Consider the following 16,273-nt stretch of genomic DNA (forward strand, 5'->3'; position numbering starts at 1 on the left):
AGTTCATGGTCAGATTATACAAAGGAGAGGTTATCTTAGTCGAGATGCCCATTGTTCTCAGACCTCCAGAGATCTACTCATAGACTCTGTGAGTCTCCAGAACATCTGTCCTAGTTCCCTTTCCTGTTATAGATTTCAGCTTTCTGACTCTTTGTGTGTGAGTATAAGGGTCAATCTGATTTCTTTCTGAAAGACTTTGAAATGGTTAAAAGCAAGCTGTTTTAGGATGCAATCCATGGTCATTTTTCATCTGTATGGGTTCTTTGCAATCAGTTTAATCTTTTCTTTGTTGTTTCATCCCCTTAAAGTTCCTTTCACCACTTTTCGTTATATTCATAAACTTTGGTTGTCAAGAGTTGCTATCATTGCTTATGAGGATTTCAAGGAGAGAGAGTCAGAAGTGTGTGCCTTGAAGTCAGTTTCTCTGATCTTTCCTTATCTAGGGAGGTCACTGAATAAAGGTCATTATCCAGAATCTCTGTACACTTAATAAGAAAGATGTATCTTACATTCCCTACTCGAGCTGTATTTAAATAAAGCCAAAGCAGTTGCTTTCCTTAACGGTTCTAGAATTGCAAAAAGGTTGCCAAGTGTTAACAAGGGAGCTTGGGATCAAGTAAAACATTCCTGGACAATGTTTGGGGCTCCTCCCTCCAACATGTCTAAGTCTTGCATATACAGTTGGAGTCTCAGTTGATTACCTATTCAGAGCCATCACTGATCTTCGCTACTAAGGCTATGTCTACACTACAGCTACAGTGGCACAGCTATGGCCCTGCAGGTTTGGTGCTGTAGCATTGCAGTATAGATACTTGCTCCAGCACATAAAGGGTTTTTCTGTTGCTGTAGTTAATCCATCCCTCCAAAAAGTCTTCCCTTGATCTAATGGTTCTACACCAGGTCTTAGGTCAGCTTAACTATGTTGCTCAGGGCTGTGAATTTTTCCCACCCTGGGCGATGTAGTTAGGTTGACCTAAGTTTTAGGTTTAGCCTAGGCCAAAGAGTTATTAGGAAGAACTGTGCTTCACGCTTCTGGGGTTCTTATCTGCCTTGCTTGATATGCCAACATGACTTTTGCAGGACAGGGAAGATGGAAGATGTAGAAGGAAAAATTACTTACCAGTAATTTGTTTTGTTCATAGTCTTCTCCTCTTCCTTATCCTACTTTCTCCTTTTGTTGGGGGTAAATATTTGTGGCTTTTCATAGAATCACAGAATATCAGGGTTGGAAGGGACCTCAGGAGATCATGTAGTCCAACCCCCTGCTCAAAGCAGGACCAATCCCCAAATGGCCCCCTCAAGGATTGAACTCACAACCCCGGGTTTAGCAGACCAATGCTCAAACCACAGAGCTATCCCTCCCCCCAGACCTGAGTACATTATATGTAGATAATAACTGACCATTTTTCTTTGCCTCCTGGTAGGTGAAGTCATACATCATGATGTAGTGGTATTTTATTTGTAGGATAGGAAAGAGAAGGAGACTAAGACAAATCTAATTACTGGTAAGTAATCATCTCCCCATGACTGTAATCCTGGTTGTTGTTCTAGGTTTTCACACTTAACAGGATCAGTCTTTCAGATGTAGCTTGTTTCCAAATTGTTTGAATCTGGGCTTTTTCTTTTTTTTAATTTGCTCTTTTTTCTGTTTCCCAATTTGCTGTTGTCAATTTATAGCTGCATAGATAGATAGGTGGCTATTAGTGTAGACAACACTATTTCTTGGTCAAACAGCATAATTCTTCATTCTCCAAATGGTGCATAACCTTGACCGTTTTAAAATTAGGAACTGAAAGCCAGCTTCTGGATTCTGTTCTTTACACCTCTTCATCTACAGACACCAACTAGCTAGTTCTGGCCTCTTTAAACCATTTATTCCCATCTTTTCAGGCAGGTAACCTTCAGACTCATTTACGTCGGCACTCTGGTGAAAAACCATATATTTGTGAAATCTGTGGGAAAAGGTTAGTACAGTTGTTAATCTCCTATACAGTTAGTATGTCAGTGCTTTAAGATTGTATTAATAAAACATTTTCTTAACCCTAATAACAACTCAGAGGCCAAGGTTTAGGTAACAGGAGTAGGCTGTGTTGATTTATACCACCATAGGCTTCTATTGTTTATTTGCCCTTCACTCTTTGTGCACTTCTGCCTTTATTGGATACTGGTAAATGACAAGAGATTAACATTAGGAATTGCTTATTAAAAGCAAGTACAGAATGATGGGTTAAATTACTTTACGCAGATATATGTTTAGTGCCATATCCCATAAATCAGCACGTCCGGTGAGTCTTTATGGTCTTATTTGGATTTCTGTTCATTGGCAACTTTTTAATTAACTAAAAATATCCAATGTCTAATTAAACTATTTAACTTAACACAACTTTTGGAAACGTTGACTCAAAGTATGCACAGTTCTGTGCTTTTCCTTTAAAGCTATACATTGTCATGATTTAGACTCAGAATGATTAGGGTTTTGTTAAATTTTACAAAAGCTATGATCAATAGATAGGTCTTCATTATTTTTATTTGAGTTTTTTAAATATTTCCTTGAAGTCTTTACAACATCAGCACATGACAGAAAATACACAAACTTGTAACTGGCTTGTCTATTTTTGTTCAAGCTTGGGCAAAATACAAAAATTAAAGAAATAGTATTAATGGCAAAAAATAAATTTGATTGTTAAAAATAGATGTTTGAAATTTAAGGCATTATGTTTGTTTAAAAAATATTTTGAACCTGACACTGTCCCCAAAATAGCATCTAGTGTTAGGAGTTCTTAATATTTCAGATGACAGTCCTCTAACCATTCTAGAACTTGCTAGGCTGATGAAGCATTCATAACCGCTGCTCCCTATATGATATACAGCTCTGGAGAGTAGTAGGTATGTAGAAACACTTTTAACTGAGTTTCCAAATTCTGTTCCAGATTTGCTGCTTCTGGTGATGTACAGCGTCACATTATTATTCATTCTGGAGAAAAACCTCATCTGTGTGATATCTGTGGCAGAGGTATGCTAGAATTAATTTTTTCTGTCTTTTAGGGTTTATGATTGAAATGTGAGTAGTCTTCTTAATCTTAGTGTCTGTTACATTCTTCCAGGGTTTAGTAACTTTAGTAACTTAAAGGAACACAAAAAGACCCATACAGCAGATAAAGTATTCACCTGCGATGAGTGTGGAAAGTCATTTAACATGCAACGGAAGTTAGTAAAGCACAGAATTAGGCACACAGGAGAAAGACCATACAGCTGTTCAGCATGTGGTAAGTAAGGTTTACAATACATACATATTTATTTTTAAAAGCTAATGGAAATTCACCTTACTCACTGATGTCTTGGACAAAGTAAAACTGGATTGAAATATCCTTTCCTGGATCTCTTCTATTTGGCATAGCTGATGGTTAAAATCATTTTCGAGTTGGTTTTATTACTTGTTTACACCATCTCATACATAGGACTTTAACATTATTGATGGTACAAATGTTACTTTTTCAACAAAGTGCCCTGTTGTTATCACCTATGTGGTAGTTATTTTTTCTTTAAACCTAAAACAGTGCTAGGCTGAGCACAAATGAGATCACAAGTGAATTTTGAATGGAGAATATAGAAAGGAATCTGGAAGAGTGAATGTTGTTTAAAGTGGTGAATCTTCTTTCTAGACCCTATAGTCTGGTTTTAACAGCAATACTGATCATAGCTGTTTCAGAGGTTTGATTTACTTTCTACTTATCAGGACATGCTTAGCCTCCTTCCAAAAGAAGTATGTTGAAATAGCAGCCTTAGTGCTTTTGTCCAAAACGTTTGGTTGCAATATTCAAATGAGATCTCACTGAATCCTAGTGAAAGCTGGAAGCAACCTTTAGTCCTTCACTTTAATTTGTAAAGGAAAGGCTCTTTTGAATTATAAAGCATAACTGGGTCAACACCTCATAGCTGAGAATACTAGTTCTCAAATTGTATTGGATGGATCCCAGTTCCAGGTGGTCTGCAAAGCTGCTGTCTTTGATAGCGATTCATCTTTGCTCGTGAGTTTACAGAGGTTTTATTTATTTATCTAATCTCTCACACCCCAAGCACCTCTCAGCATCCTGCAATGGTATTTAATTATCTTCTTGTGACTATTGTTGCTTTTGGTGCAAGTTCAGTCATGTTCAAAGAACACCAACATTGGAGAGGGATAGCAAACACACAAGATAAAAACACCTAACTAGAGTATGTCTTGGCATGGGGCTCTTGAGGCAACAAAGGTGAGTCTTAACTAATGTAAAGCCTTTCATCCAGTCAGAGGAAACAAACAGCAGATACAAATTAGAGAAAGCGTAAACAAGCAGTTTCTCCCATCACATTAAAATAGGCTTACTTTAAACTTGTCCCTTTAATATTGTTCTGATTAGTTGTTCTTATAGCCAGTTCATCTGATTTCCACAGAGAAGGTGTGAAATCTAGACAATGACCCACAAGAGGATCCATCTCTTAAGAAATAGTCCACCATATGCAAAAATTCAACACCTGCTAACCCGATGATAGTGTAGCATTATTGGCTATGCAGAAAAGCCTGGGCTTTGTAAAATTAGAGATTAATATAAACAGTTGTATGCAAAAGTTTAATGGCAAAAAATGAGAATATATTTAAATGAATGGCTAGTAGATCAATTGCAATTTCCTAAGCTTTCAAATAACACATTTTATTTTCATGGTACCTGTTCACATAACGTACAGCATTAAAACAATCATTAATATGGACAAAACTATATAAAATCAAATTATACCATTCTGAAGAATGTAAAATCTCAGAATCACTGTGTATAATTAAGGTAGCAATTTTAGAAATTAGAAACATCCTTTTCTCCTGCTGCACTATGACATTGGTATCTTTGCCTAATTTCAGTCAGTTACTATATTGCTGTCTGTAATTTTATAAGAGTTATATTACCTCTGGCTTCTGTTTATTTTGAAAATATGTCAATTCTGCATGTTAAGAAGTTGATAGTTTTTCATAGTACCTGAATGCTCCTAGCAATAATAAAATTGCAACACTGAAAATTATTTTATAGCCAAAATGGGTTTTATGTTTACATTATCAATACAGCTAAGTTTTTATAACAGTACCCATCTCTGTAGTATCTGACAATAGTACCTCTGTATTGAGGGAATTATTGTAAGGTGTATTTGAGGTAGTGCAGTTCTTTTATGAAAAATGTATTTTGAAATGTCATCAACATTCCATGTTCCTCAGACTGCTACTGTAGGGATCAAAGGGATTCAGTTCAGCAAAGACAGAGACAAACTGAGAAAAGCGGTTGCTACTAATGCTTGTCACAGCATTCCAGTGTTAGAGGGGATTTCTGATACTATAGACTATAAACAGAAGAATATGGAAATACAGGAGAGCAAGTCGGGTCAAGAAGAAGAAAAGTACAAATAATTGAGTTTTAAAAATAGAAGGAACAAGTCAGAGACTGTTCTAGACAGAGAACATGACACAATAGGAGTTGATCTGTAGTTTTAACTCTTGATATTCCCTCTAATCAAACATGTTCATGGCACTCACATTGAGAGGAACAAAATCTAAAAGTATTACTTCTGTCTCTCAGGAAAATGTTTTGCAGGGTCTGGTGACCTACGCAGACATGTGCGGACTCATACAGGAGAAAAGCCCTATACCTGTGAGACCTGTAACAAATGCTTCACTCGTTCTGCTGTTCTGCGGCGGCACAAGAAAATGCACTGCAAGTCCAATGATGAGGGATCAAATACACTAGAGGAATTTACTCAGGCAATTGAAACTTCTGATCTTGAGAAATCTCAGGGTTCTGACTCGTTTGCCCAAGAAATGTCTGTTACTTTGTTACCAGTATCCGTTAAATTTCCTGTTCGTCCAGCTGGGAATTCAGCTAATGAATTTGATAGTTCTGCAGGCTCTTATTGCAAGTTGCGGTCAATGATTCAACACCAGGAGTCTACAATCCAGCAGAAATTGAGTCTGGATCCTGCTGAACTCCCAAAACCTCAGACACAACAAACTCCTCAGCCACCTTTCACTTACACAGAGGTAGATGTATCACCTGCAGAAGAACCCCTACAGTCTGATAATATTTCTATGATTCGTTCATCAATGACAACCCTGGATGGTCATTGTGGTGACCCACTGGGCAATCGTGCATCTTCTGCTGCATATAGGAGTAATGAGGGACCATTCTTTTCCAGTATGACCCTGTGGGGTTTAGCTATGAAGACCTTGCAGAATGAAAGCGAATTGGATCAATGAGGGTTCATGTTACCAACTCACAACTTTTAGGGGAATTGTTTTAATTTACCAGACTAAGACCACATATTCCAGCTAGTATTTACTTCCTCCCATTTGACTGTGCATGCTCTATCCTTCAATGGAACTTGAGTTGTTCCAAGGCCCAGTTTCATTATTAAAGTGCACAAAGGTGAATAGAGAGTGTGTGAGCAAAACCAGTACTTAGGGTAAGGTGTGGGAAAAGAATAGTGTTTCAGTCACAAGAAGCTGAAGTACCAATAATGGAATGCTTATCAGTAAGATCATTGGTTTACATGACTTCATATATTTAAGTAATGTGACATATTAAAACTGACTGTCAAATTCTGTACAATATTTGTCAATAGTGCAAAGTAATTGTATATCTAGAAATTTTATTTTTACAATAAAAGCCTTTTGTAGTATTTTGTAAACTATTTTGCACAGAAGTTTTATCTGTAGAATGTAGAACACAGTAAATGAAAGAAATGCTAATTTAATTTGAATAAAGGGAAGTTATTTTACATCTTAACATCTTAATTGTTCAGTGTGTTGCACTTTTCTGAATTAGTAAAGATGCAATGAAAATTGTTGGTAGCTATTTCAACAGTATAATTCCATTTATTCCAGATTGCTCTCTCACTGTTGCTATTAAGACAAGCAGAGCTGCACTACAGTTCATGGTCAGTGCACCAACAAACTGTCATGTTTGTTGGTAAATTAATGGAAAATGTTGGCAAATTATTGGGATTCATGGACTCGAAGGAGGTTGTCCAGAGGCCTGAGTGTTCAGTTGATGGTTTTCATTTTCATTATCTCTTTGGTCCTGCCTCACAGACTGGGTTGCTGCCGTCAAACAAGTGTTACAGGCCAAGTCAGTTTACAAACGATTTAAGTGTGTTTTCAGGCTTTGTGCCAAAATGTCTTTATAGATATTAAAGTCTTTGAAATTTAAACGACTCCCACTAATCTTGTTTCTTTTGAAGTTTTTTCGGTGTCTGGAGACTTGTAAACTAGAGGTCATACTGTTGTTTTCTTTATAAGGAGCTTCTGGATTTGTGCATGGGAAGATAGCTCTCTGCACTGATGTCCCCTAGCCAATGTGATAACCTTGCTTCTTGTTAGGCACAGTGGCATGTGTCAAACCAGAAAAAAACTCCTGAAACAACAACTGATTGCATGAAAATTAAGACCAAAAAGCCTAGTTAGTAGTCCGAGGAGTTGCTGGCAGTGTTCTATGGCAATGAAGGAGATCTGTATGTTCTCATCAGGAAATGATGACATTGCCATTCTTTTTTGAAAAAAGCATGGCTTTATATGCTAGGAATCGCTAGTTTCCTGCTAGAGAGCTAGGAAACCCACCTGTGGTGTAGGTACCAGTTTATACAATGTCTTTATTTTATACCAGAAAAAACGTAATTAGAAGGTTTTGGCTTCCCTGTTTTATTTTCAGCTTCATCTTTGATATTGTGGGCCTGTTTGAAGTAGAAAAATGCTATCATCATACAAGTATAGGATGTGTCCATTAGCTATTGTTTCAGACTCTCTGGAAACTCAGACAGACATCTCTACGTCTGTTTCACTCCATGTAATGACAACTTTTTTTCACCACCATAACATCATTTGTTTTACACAAAAGCTAAGACACTTGAAAACAGTTTAGAGATTTGATAGAATCCCTTAGAGGGGAGTCCACACATGCTTAGGGAAACACTGTGACCTCTTGCCAGCAGGTGCAGATTGGAAGAAAAAACAAAAGCTTCTAACTGGTAGGCCACAGTGGTTTCTGTTTGGAGCAGATGGGAAAGAATTTCTGCTTTCTATTTTGAACCTTTTTTTGTAGCTCTTTCCCCTCTCTCTCTCTCTCTCTCCCTGTTTTTTTTTTTTCCCCCACCATCGTTTTTTGGTCAACACCAAAGGCCTTTGTGAAAACAGCTCATCTATTCAATAGACCTTATTTTGTCCCCTGTTTGTTTTTCTTTCACTCTCACACTTCCACCACCATTCTTGGGCCCAGTACCAGAGGCAAAGTGTGAGTAGGCACTAGTCAAGAGCAAGGAAGACCCATCTGTGCCCTTTGGCCCTTACTTGTCAGGTCCCACAAGCAGGTTTGTCCAATCAAAGATGAAAGGTAAATCTAGCAGCCTTTGTCACTGAGAAAGGGAGAAACCAGTGACCCTGTGGATCTCTCACCCTCCCTTCTGCCTCAGGAGATGCCTGGGACAGTCTGTCCCTCTACCCCCAGATAGAGGAACATTTGGGGGACATTGCAGCTGTTGCAAACTCCTTCCTCCATCTCTTTCATGCTGGGTAGATCTGTTCACATTGTAGGGGGCTCTTGTTGCAGGATTTCTCTTTGAAAAGGGATTCTCAATCTTTTTCTTCTTGAGGCCCCCAACATGCAATAAAAATTCCTTGGCCCACCTGTGCCACAACTGTTTTTCTGCATATCCAGTAGCTTAAAAGCCAGGACTGGCATTAGGGGATATCAAGCAGGGCACAGGTGTGTCCCCCCCTCATCCCCCCCGAAGCTGCTTTGTTCAGCCTGTGGCTTCAGCCCCACATGTCAGGGCTTGGGCTTTCTGCCCTGCGCCCCAGCAAGTCCAACACCGACCCTGCTCTCTGGTTTATTTTGGCAGATCCCCTGAAACCTGCTCGTGGCACCATAAGGGGCCCCGGATTCCTGTTTGAGAACCACTGTCTTAGATGAAACAACAGCCTTCAGCCCTGCTGCATGCACATCCACTTGGCAGCTGGAGAGGGGACATACCAAATGAGTGCAGCCACATTGCACAAAGAGCAAGTTGAAGATACTCTCTTCCCCCTTTTCTGCAGTCCCCTTTGCGACCCTGTTCCTGCCCAAATACACAAAGATTCAGTTCTGACTTGCTGCCAGGCTATGAATTATGGAATGCTGTTTGAGGCTTCTCATAATCCAATACATTTTCAGTAAGGAAGTAGAGAAAAACAGCACACGCTCAACACAGACACAGTTGAGCCTCGCAGTAACAGATGATGAAGAGTCACGGTGGCAGCAGGAATTACTGTAGCAGCACTGAGGCCCAATAGCTATACTTGCTGTTTTCAAGGACCTTTGAGGAAGGGGTTGAGAAAGAGGGACAAGCTGGTGGAGGAAGGGGAAGATCTTGCATGCTTGGTGAGGGAATCTGGGAAGCTAAGGGGTGAAGTAGGCACCTTCCTTTTCCTCATTGCTGTGTGTATGCTTCTTTCCCCCCCTCTCCCACCAAAATACGTTCTGGTTTTGCATTTAGAAAATCTAGTCACCCTAAATGTGCCATAACAAGTGTGATTCAATGTTTTTTACAGCGGGGTCTCTCGCTGGAAGAATGCTTTGAAAGGGATAGTGTTTCCTTGAAATATGGAAAGAATCCTATGAGCCAAATTATTAAATCCACATGAAAGCAGCATTTCTGAGTGTGAATGGGAACGGTGGTGCTACGAAAATGATCCTGCCCCTGGGGAGAAAAAGGCCAAATCAGAGAGCAGCAGCTGCATCTTCACTTTGAGGTGAAAACCACAAAATAATTATTCAGCTAGCTTTGTGGGGACAGTGTTTCTACAAGCAGAAAATTCATATAGTTGTTGCTCACATGCCTAGCCATGCGCATAAGCATCAGGCACTGCTGCTATGCCATTCTGATCAGTGTAAGTACCTTGGCTAGGTCTTTTAAATCAATATTTCTTGGAATGATATGACCTAATGTGGTGTAAATAAAGTACCTACTAATTAGTTATTTATTATAAACGGTATCATGCAGTTTAGCATTGCCATTCAGTCTATGTTGTGTACTTGAATCACTTGTTGTATCTGATACACGTCACTAATTTCCCATTGTTTAGTTACCCTTTTTTCTTTAATTTCTGCACCATAATTAAGAGAACTTTAGACCGTGGTAGTACTTAGACTTCTAATGATGTTAGTGTGTCTTTTGGATAATATCTGGATTTAATTACATAAGAACCAAGAGTAAAGTTCTGTGATTACAACCCTTTGCGTGTGCATACAGGGGAATTGTATGTACTGTTATTACTATTAGGTCTGCATGGCCCTTGAAAGAACACCTCCCTATCCTGAGAAGTTTACAATCTAATTTTCTGAAAATTAAAGTTGGTTGGGCATTTTTGTCAAAACCAAAACTTTTCATGGAAACATTTTTGTTTTGATACAAATTTCATTGGGAAGATTTCTCAGGTCCAAGGTAGAATTTCTGGTCAAAGTAAGAGACCACTCCCAGAATGGGCTAGAGAGAGACTGATGGTTAAGGCACTAACCTGCCTATTCATTTTGTGGTTTCCACCTCAAATCAGGGACTTGAACCTAGGTCTTCCACATCCTAGGCAAGTATCTTAACCACAGTAGGTGGGTGTGGGTGTGAGTGAATGAGACAGAGAGATATTGTTTTGGGGGTGGGGGTTGGTGCATGAGAGAGAAAAAGTTAAAGTCTTGGTGTCCTTCTGATGCAGAATGAAAGGAAATGTCAAAACCTTGATTTCTTGCTAAATGGAATTCTGGTTTTCTGGCCAGCCCCAGTCAAAACAGAGTGAAAATAGACCGGGGGGGGGGAGGAATTCATCAGGGAAGGGTAATGATAATTTGTATTTTTTGTATCTTCTTGCTTCGGGATTTGTTTGGGGAGTTGTGCTTAGAGTGCAAAAGGTCAAGTACAAGAATATGTGTAGATGATGTTAGCTGAAAAGAAAATTAGTGGTGGAAAGCTAGCCAAACCAAGTGAGTTTTACACGATGATTTGAAATATGAGAATGGAGTCACTTGGAAAATAAATTGCCAACAGAATACAAGAGCCTTAAGCGTAGCTGTCTTTAATGTAATTCACTAATGATTTTAGAATGACCTGTGTTCCACTCTACTGCAAATAGATTTTTTTTTTGTGTTAATACACGTTGACTTGTGTTTTCTGACCTATAGCCTGACTCCTTAATCCTTACTGACACCTAATATTGAATTTGGTGTCTCTAAATAGTCAGTCTCCATCTCTCCTTATTAAATCTCTATCCTAGTGAATGGAGATAAAAATTATTTTACCTATTGCATAAAAATACTATCTTTAAATGGTATGACATCTCAGTATTTAATTTTTTAAAAAAGCCATCCATAATGTTGTTGTTTAAATACAGGGGGAAGGGTGTTGTATTTGATGTTCACAGCGGTTTTGTGATTTGCCGACAGTTTTGTTCTCTTGGGGTGAGGGAATTTTTCCTTGAAGGTTATAAAGCCCCTGTTAATACAACCACACAATGCAGTTCTGAGAAGCTGCATTCATGAGTTACACATCTGCCTGCTTTTTGTTAAGCTCTGCAGGGGTCAGTATAGTGATATAAATTATTTCAGGCTCTTTTAATGTAGAGCTGACCTTCTACTCTATATTAAACAGATGACTAGAACCAGAGAGATAGGTCAGCATGATTGCAGTTAATATTTGTAAGTAGCTCTATGCTTTTGAGATAGAAGGGAATGATTTTAAATATATCCTGCAATTATAGAGAGGATCAAAGGGAGGCCAGCTTGTGCTCAGACATCCTTTCATAACCTTTCAATCACAAAACTAGAATAAACCAACCTCAGTGGAAGTCTATTCAGTTAATGTATTTCAAGTAGACAATTTAGTGATTTTGGTATGTTGGGGTGGGAGATACTTACTTTTGGAATAGAAGTGGCTAAAGTCAATTTTGCTATAACTAAAACTCAGTAACAAATAAACTTTAGTCACGTCAATTCCAAAATAAGTGTTCTCCACATCCAGATTTGCACTGGAATAATAAGAAGGGGGAGTTAAAACCACTTTCTTTGGTGACTATTTTAACTCACCCTTGTTATTTCTGGTGTGGAGCTGCACTAAGTGTTAATCAGCAAGGAAATACTGTAAACAGAGTCAGGGAAAGGTCAAGTTAAAAAGAGTGAATTACAGTCAAAAATGCAGGGTGAATACTCTAGCTTTTGAGCTATCAGAGCACAGCTATCTAGAGTCTTCTAAAAGATGTTTCCATACCATTGCATGTAAAGTTTGCAACACCAAATTGGGGAAGCTACAAGGATCCTTGTCCTAGTATTGGGCTGCTACAGTAAACCTCTGTTACCAGAACCTGAGGAAACCTTTTTTCTAAAGGGAGCTTAGTTGCTTAGTAGTATGAGAGACTTTTTCCATTGGACCATATGAACTGGAACCATAAACTCACTGAACATTAAATCTCACCAAATGAGGGTAAATCCATCCTCATCATCGTATCCACTCATTATACTCCACACTTGAACATAGTAATTTTATGGACAACATACCCTCATATCTCAGTGTCTGTACTTTGACCCGTTAACCTTTTACCCCCAATTAGGGATATTGCAGATTATGTATTCCTTACGCCATCCGATCCTAAACCAAACTTTGCATCTCTTCATAATCTGTACCTTTTTCCCTGATAACCAGAAACTTCTACTCTTAAACTCTGTACCGTTTTGTTTTTATTTTAACAACATCTTAATAAAATTTTTAGGGCATGTCAACCCTGGCAGGCTAAATAGAGGTTTTTAAACTATGTTTAAAACTGGTTCAGATAACACTGTACTAGCTCTATTGTAGATGAATCTGAAAGCTAGTAACTCAATCATTTAGGCCTTATTTTCGTGAGTATATCATGAAGCAATAGTGAGAATACTGGTATAGAGTAGGTGCCAGTCTTCTTACCACCGTATTCTATCAACAGGGGATACCAGTGGCAGAGATATACATCTGGGACCGTAGAAAGTTCAAACTGACATTAAAAGATTCAGATAATTGTTTTAAGGTTTGGATGCCAGTCACCGTTAGAACTGATTTTAATAATCTAGGGTACTAGGTTTATCCCCTTCTCTTGTTAAGCAGATCTTAACTTCCACTCGGACAGAAAGGACCTCAGTTAAATGTCTGATATGAAGGGCAGCACTCGCTTGTGTTCATACATAATGAAACACTTAAGTCCTGACATGGAGTTCAGCTCACAACTTCCTAAGATAACAAAACAGCAAATGGACAGATGAACACTAGCTCTGTTAGAATCACCTCTTCCTACCCAGGGAGTAGGAGTAGAGACAGTGGTCACATCAGGCAAGTTGTTAAGGAGAAAGCCTGTGAAACAAGTCTGGGGGTTGAAATTCTGACAGCTTCATGGGACACAACAACTGAATTTCATTTCACGAGTCATTAAAATAATTCCTAAATTCTGAGCCCCAGGAAGAAAGGCATTTAGGTTTTTTTCTCTGAGTAATTTACATTTCAAATTTCTCTCCCCTGTCACTGATGCGCCTGAGCAGCTGTCTAGTCACGAATCACTCCTGTCATCTTAAGCATATTTTAACACTTCTAATGTTCTTTAAAAGACAATGCTGTAAAGCAAACAGTCTACACTGTTTACAACACCACTCTTTCCCTTCCCCTTCCCCTCCCCCTCAAACCCAGAACCTTTTTAAATTTTGATTTTAGAAGCTAGGGCACAGGGGAATCAGACACAGGAAAATATGCCAAGATACAAAAAGTTGTATCATAATGTTACATCAGGTTCACATGTAAAACACAGAACTTCTGTCTGAGCAGCAGAAGAGTTAGTAGCTCTTCAAGTGCTGGTCCCCTCCACTATTCCACACGTGAGTACGTATGTGCTCCACGTGCCTGAGACTAGACACTTGGAGCAAGTAGTGTCGGTTGGTCTGCACCTGCACAGTTGCTCCCTTCATGCTCTGGACCAAGGGAATAAAGGGTGGAATGTACTGACGCCTCTCCAGTTCCTTCTTATTGTCACATAGCCCAAGTCGGAATCCTCTGTGTGTGTTAGAATTTTTCTCTCTTTTCAGAATCTGTAAATATATATTGTAAATAGTTTTTAGTCATCTTAGACTTAGTGTTTTAATGGATAGTATAGTTTCTTTAATGACAGGTTTCGGAGTAGCAGCCGTGTTAGTCTGTATCTGCAAAAAGAAAAGGAGTACTTGTGGCACCTTAGAGACTAACCAATTTATTTGAGCATAAGCTTTTGTGAGCTACAGCTCACTTCATCAGATGAATTCAGTGGAAAATAAAGTGGGGAGATTTATATACACAGAGAACATGAAACAATGGGTGTTACCATATACACTGTAACGAGAGTGATCAGGTAAGGTGAGCTACACTACAAGGGGGGAAAAACCCTTTTGTAGTAATAATCAAGGTGGGCCATTTCCAGCAGTTGACAAGAATGTCTGAAGAACAGTGGGTGGGGGGAGAGGGAGGAGGGGAATAAACATGGGGAAATAGTTTTACTTTGTGTAATGACCCATCCACTCCCAGTCTTTATTCAAGCCACTAGCCATCACCATCAGCCCTTAACTAAAACCTCTCCAACGCATTGTCAAGGATCTACAACCTATCCTGAAGGACCACCCATCACTCTCACAGATCTTGGGAGACAGGCCAGTCCTTGCTTACAGACAGCCCCCCAACCTGAAGCAAATACTCACCAGCAACCACACACCACACAACAGAACCACTAACCCAGGAACCTATCCTTGCAACAAAGCCCATTGCCAACTGTGTCCACATATCTATTCGGGGGATACCATCATAGGGCCTAATCACATCAGCCACACTATCAGAGGCTTGTTCACCTGCACATCTACCAGTGTGATATGTGCCAGCAGTGCCCCTCTGCCACGTACATTGGCCAAACTGGACAGTCTCTACATAAAAGAATCAATGGACACAAATCAGACGTCAAGAATTATAACATTCAAAAACCAGTTGGAGAACACTTCAGTCTCTCTGGTCACTCGATTACAGACCTAAAAGTGGCAATTCTTCAACAAAAAAAACTTCAAAAATAGACTCCAACGAGAGACTGCTGAATTGGAATTAATTTGCCAACTGGATACAATTAACTGAGGCTTGAATAAAGACTGGGAGTGGATGGGTCATTACACAAAGTAAAACTATTTCCCCATGTTTATTCCGCCCCCCCCCCCCCCCCTCACTGTTCCTCAGACGTTCTTGTCAACTGCTGGAAACGTCCCACCTTGATTATCACTACAAAAGGTCTTTTCCCTCCCGCTCTTCTGCTGGTAATAGCTTCACCTTACCTGTTCACTCTCATTACAGTGTGTATGGTAACACCCATTGTTTCATGTTCTCTGTGTATATAAATCTCCCCACTGTATTTTCCACTGAATGCATCCGATGAAGTGAGTTCTAGCTCACGAAAGCTTATGCTCAAACAAATTCGTTAGTCTCTAAGGTGCCACAAGTCCTCCTTTTCTTTTTATAGTTTCTTTAGTTCCTCCCACCCTTGTGGAACTTCTCCTTGTGAAGAAGGAATATGCAGAGTCCCAGGGTTTCAGAACAGTATCTCTTGCCCCGTTCCTTCTCAATCAGCGACAAACTTTACTGCCTTGGGGAGGCTCATGCCTGCTAAATGCAGCATCTGCTGCTCCTTCCGTCCTTGAACCTGAATGAGGAATGAGAGCTGTGTCTGTGAAAACATCTCACACAGAAGGCCATGAGACCTCAGTTGGATCCAAGCTGAGGAGATCATCCTGTACATCAGCCTCAGACTGTGAGCAGTGCCCTGCTGAGCACGAGCTCCAGAACAGAGGCCTGATTAGTTATGTGTAAGAAACCCCTCTCACGAGAGTAGGGGTCATGATCATAGGCATAAGTAAGGATCCCTGTCCAGATGTGCCTCTAAGAAAAATGATCCCTCCCCATGTTGGTCCGAGTCAGGTGAGTCCTCATGCATGGATCCTAAGGAATTAAGTCCACATAAATCTTCCTCTCCAGGAAGGGAAGGCGCAAAGGAAAGAGGATCTGCTGGTACTGGCTTCATCTTGATCTCAAGGCTGAAAGATCAGCACCAGGTTCTGGGAGTTCTATGTTGGACCCATTCAATAGTTCTGGTACATTCCAGATAGGATTGTCAGAGTACCATGTCACTGGACACACCTAATCAGCTGATCCTGACTCAAGGTCT

The 16,273-nt window shown here is 39.6% G+C and overlaps 1 protein-coding gene across 3 annotated transcripts in view; it reads left to right on the plus strand.

The window, feature by feature from the left end:
• Positions 1 to 16,273, plus strand: part of LOC119855010 (neuronal vesicle trafficking-associated protein 1) — a 112,016-nt gene that overhangs the window by 18,710 nt on the left and 77,033 nt on the right. Inside the window, exons 5-8 of one of the 3 annotated variants that reach the window (XM_038400357.2) lie at positions 1,891 to 1,964; positions 2,931 to 3,013; positions 3,105 to 3,266; positions 5,598 to 6,697. In XM_038400357.2, the coding sequence (XP_038256285.1) occupies positions 1,891 to 1,964; positions 2,931 to 3,013; positions 3,105 to 3,266; positions 5,598 to 6,271 (993 nt within the window). In that variant the 3' untranslated portion in view covers positions 6,272 to 6,697. Of the gene's footprint in view, positions 1 to 1,890; positions 1,965 to 2,930; positions 3,014 to 3,104; positions 3,267 to 5,597; positions 6,698 to 16,273 lie in introns of those variants that run through there. The other 2 variants (XM_043512423.1, XM_038400358.2) reach the window with 2 other exon arrangements.

The sequence above is a fragment of the Dermochelys coriacea genome, chromosome 4, assembly GCF_009764565.3.
Source record: "Dermochelys coriacea isolate rDerCor1 chromosome 4, rDerCor1.pri.v4, whole genome shotgun sequence".
Taxonomy (NCBI): domain Eukaryota; kingdom Metazoa; phylum Chordata; order Testudines; family Dermochelyidae; genus Dermochelys; species Dermochelys coriacea.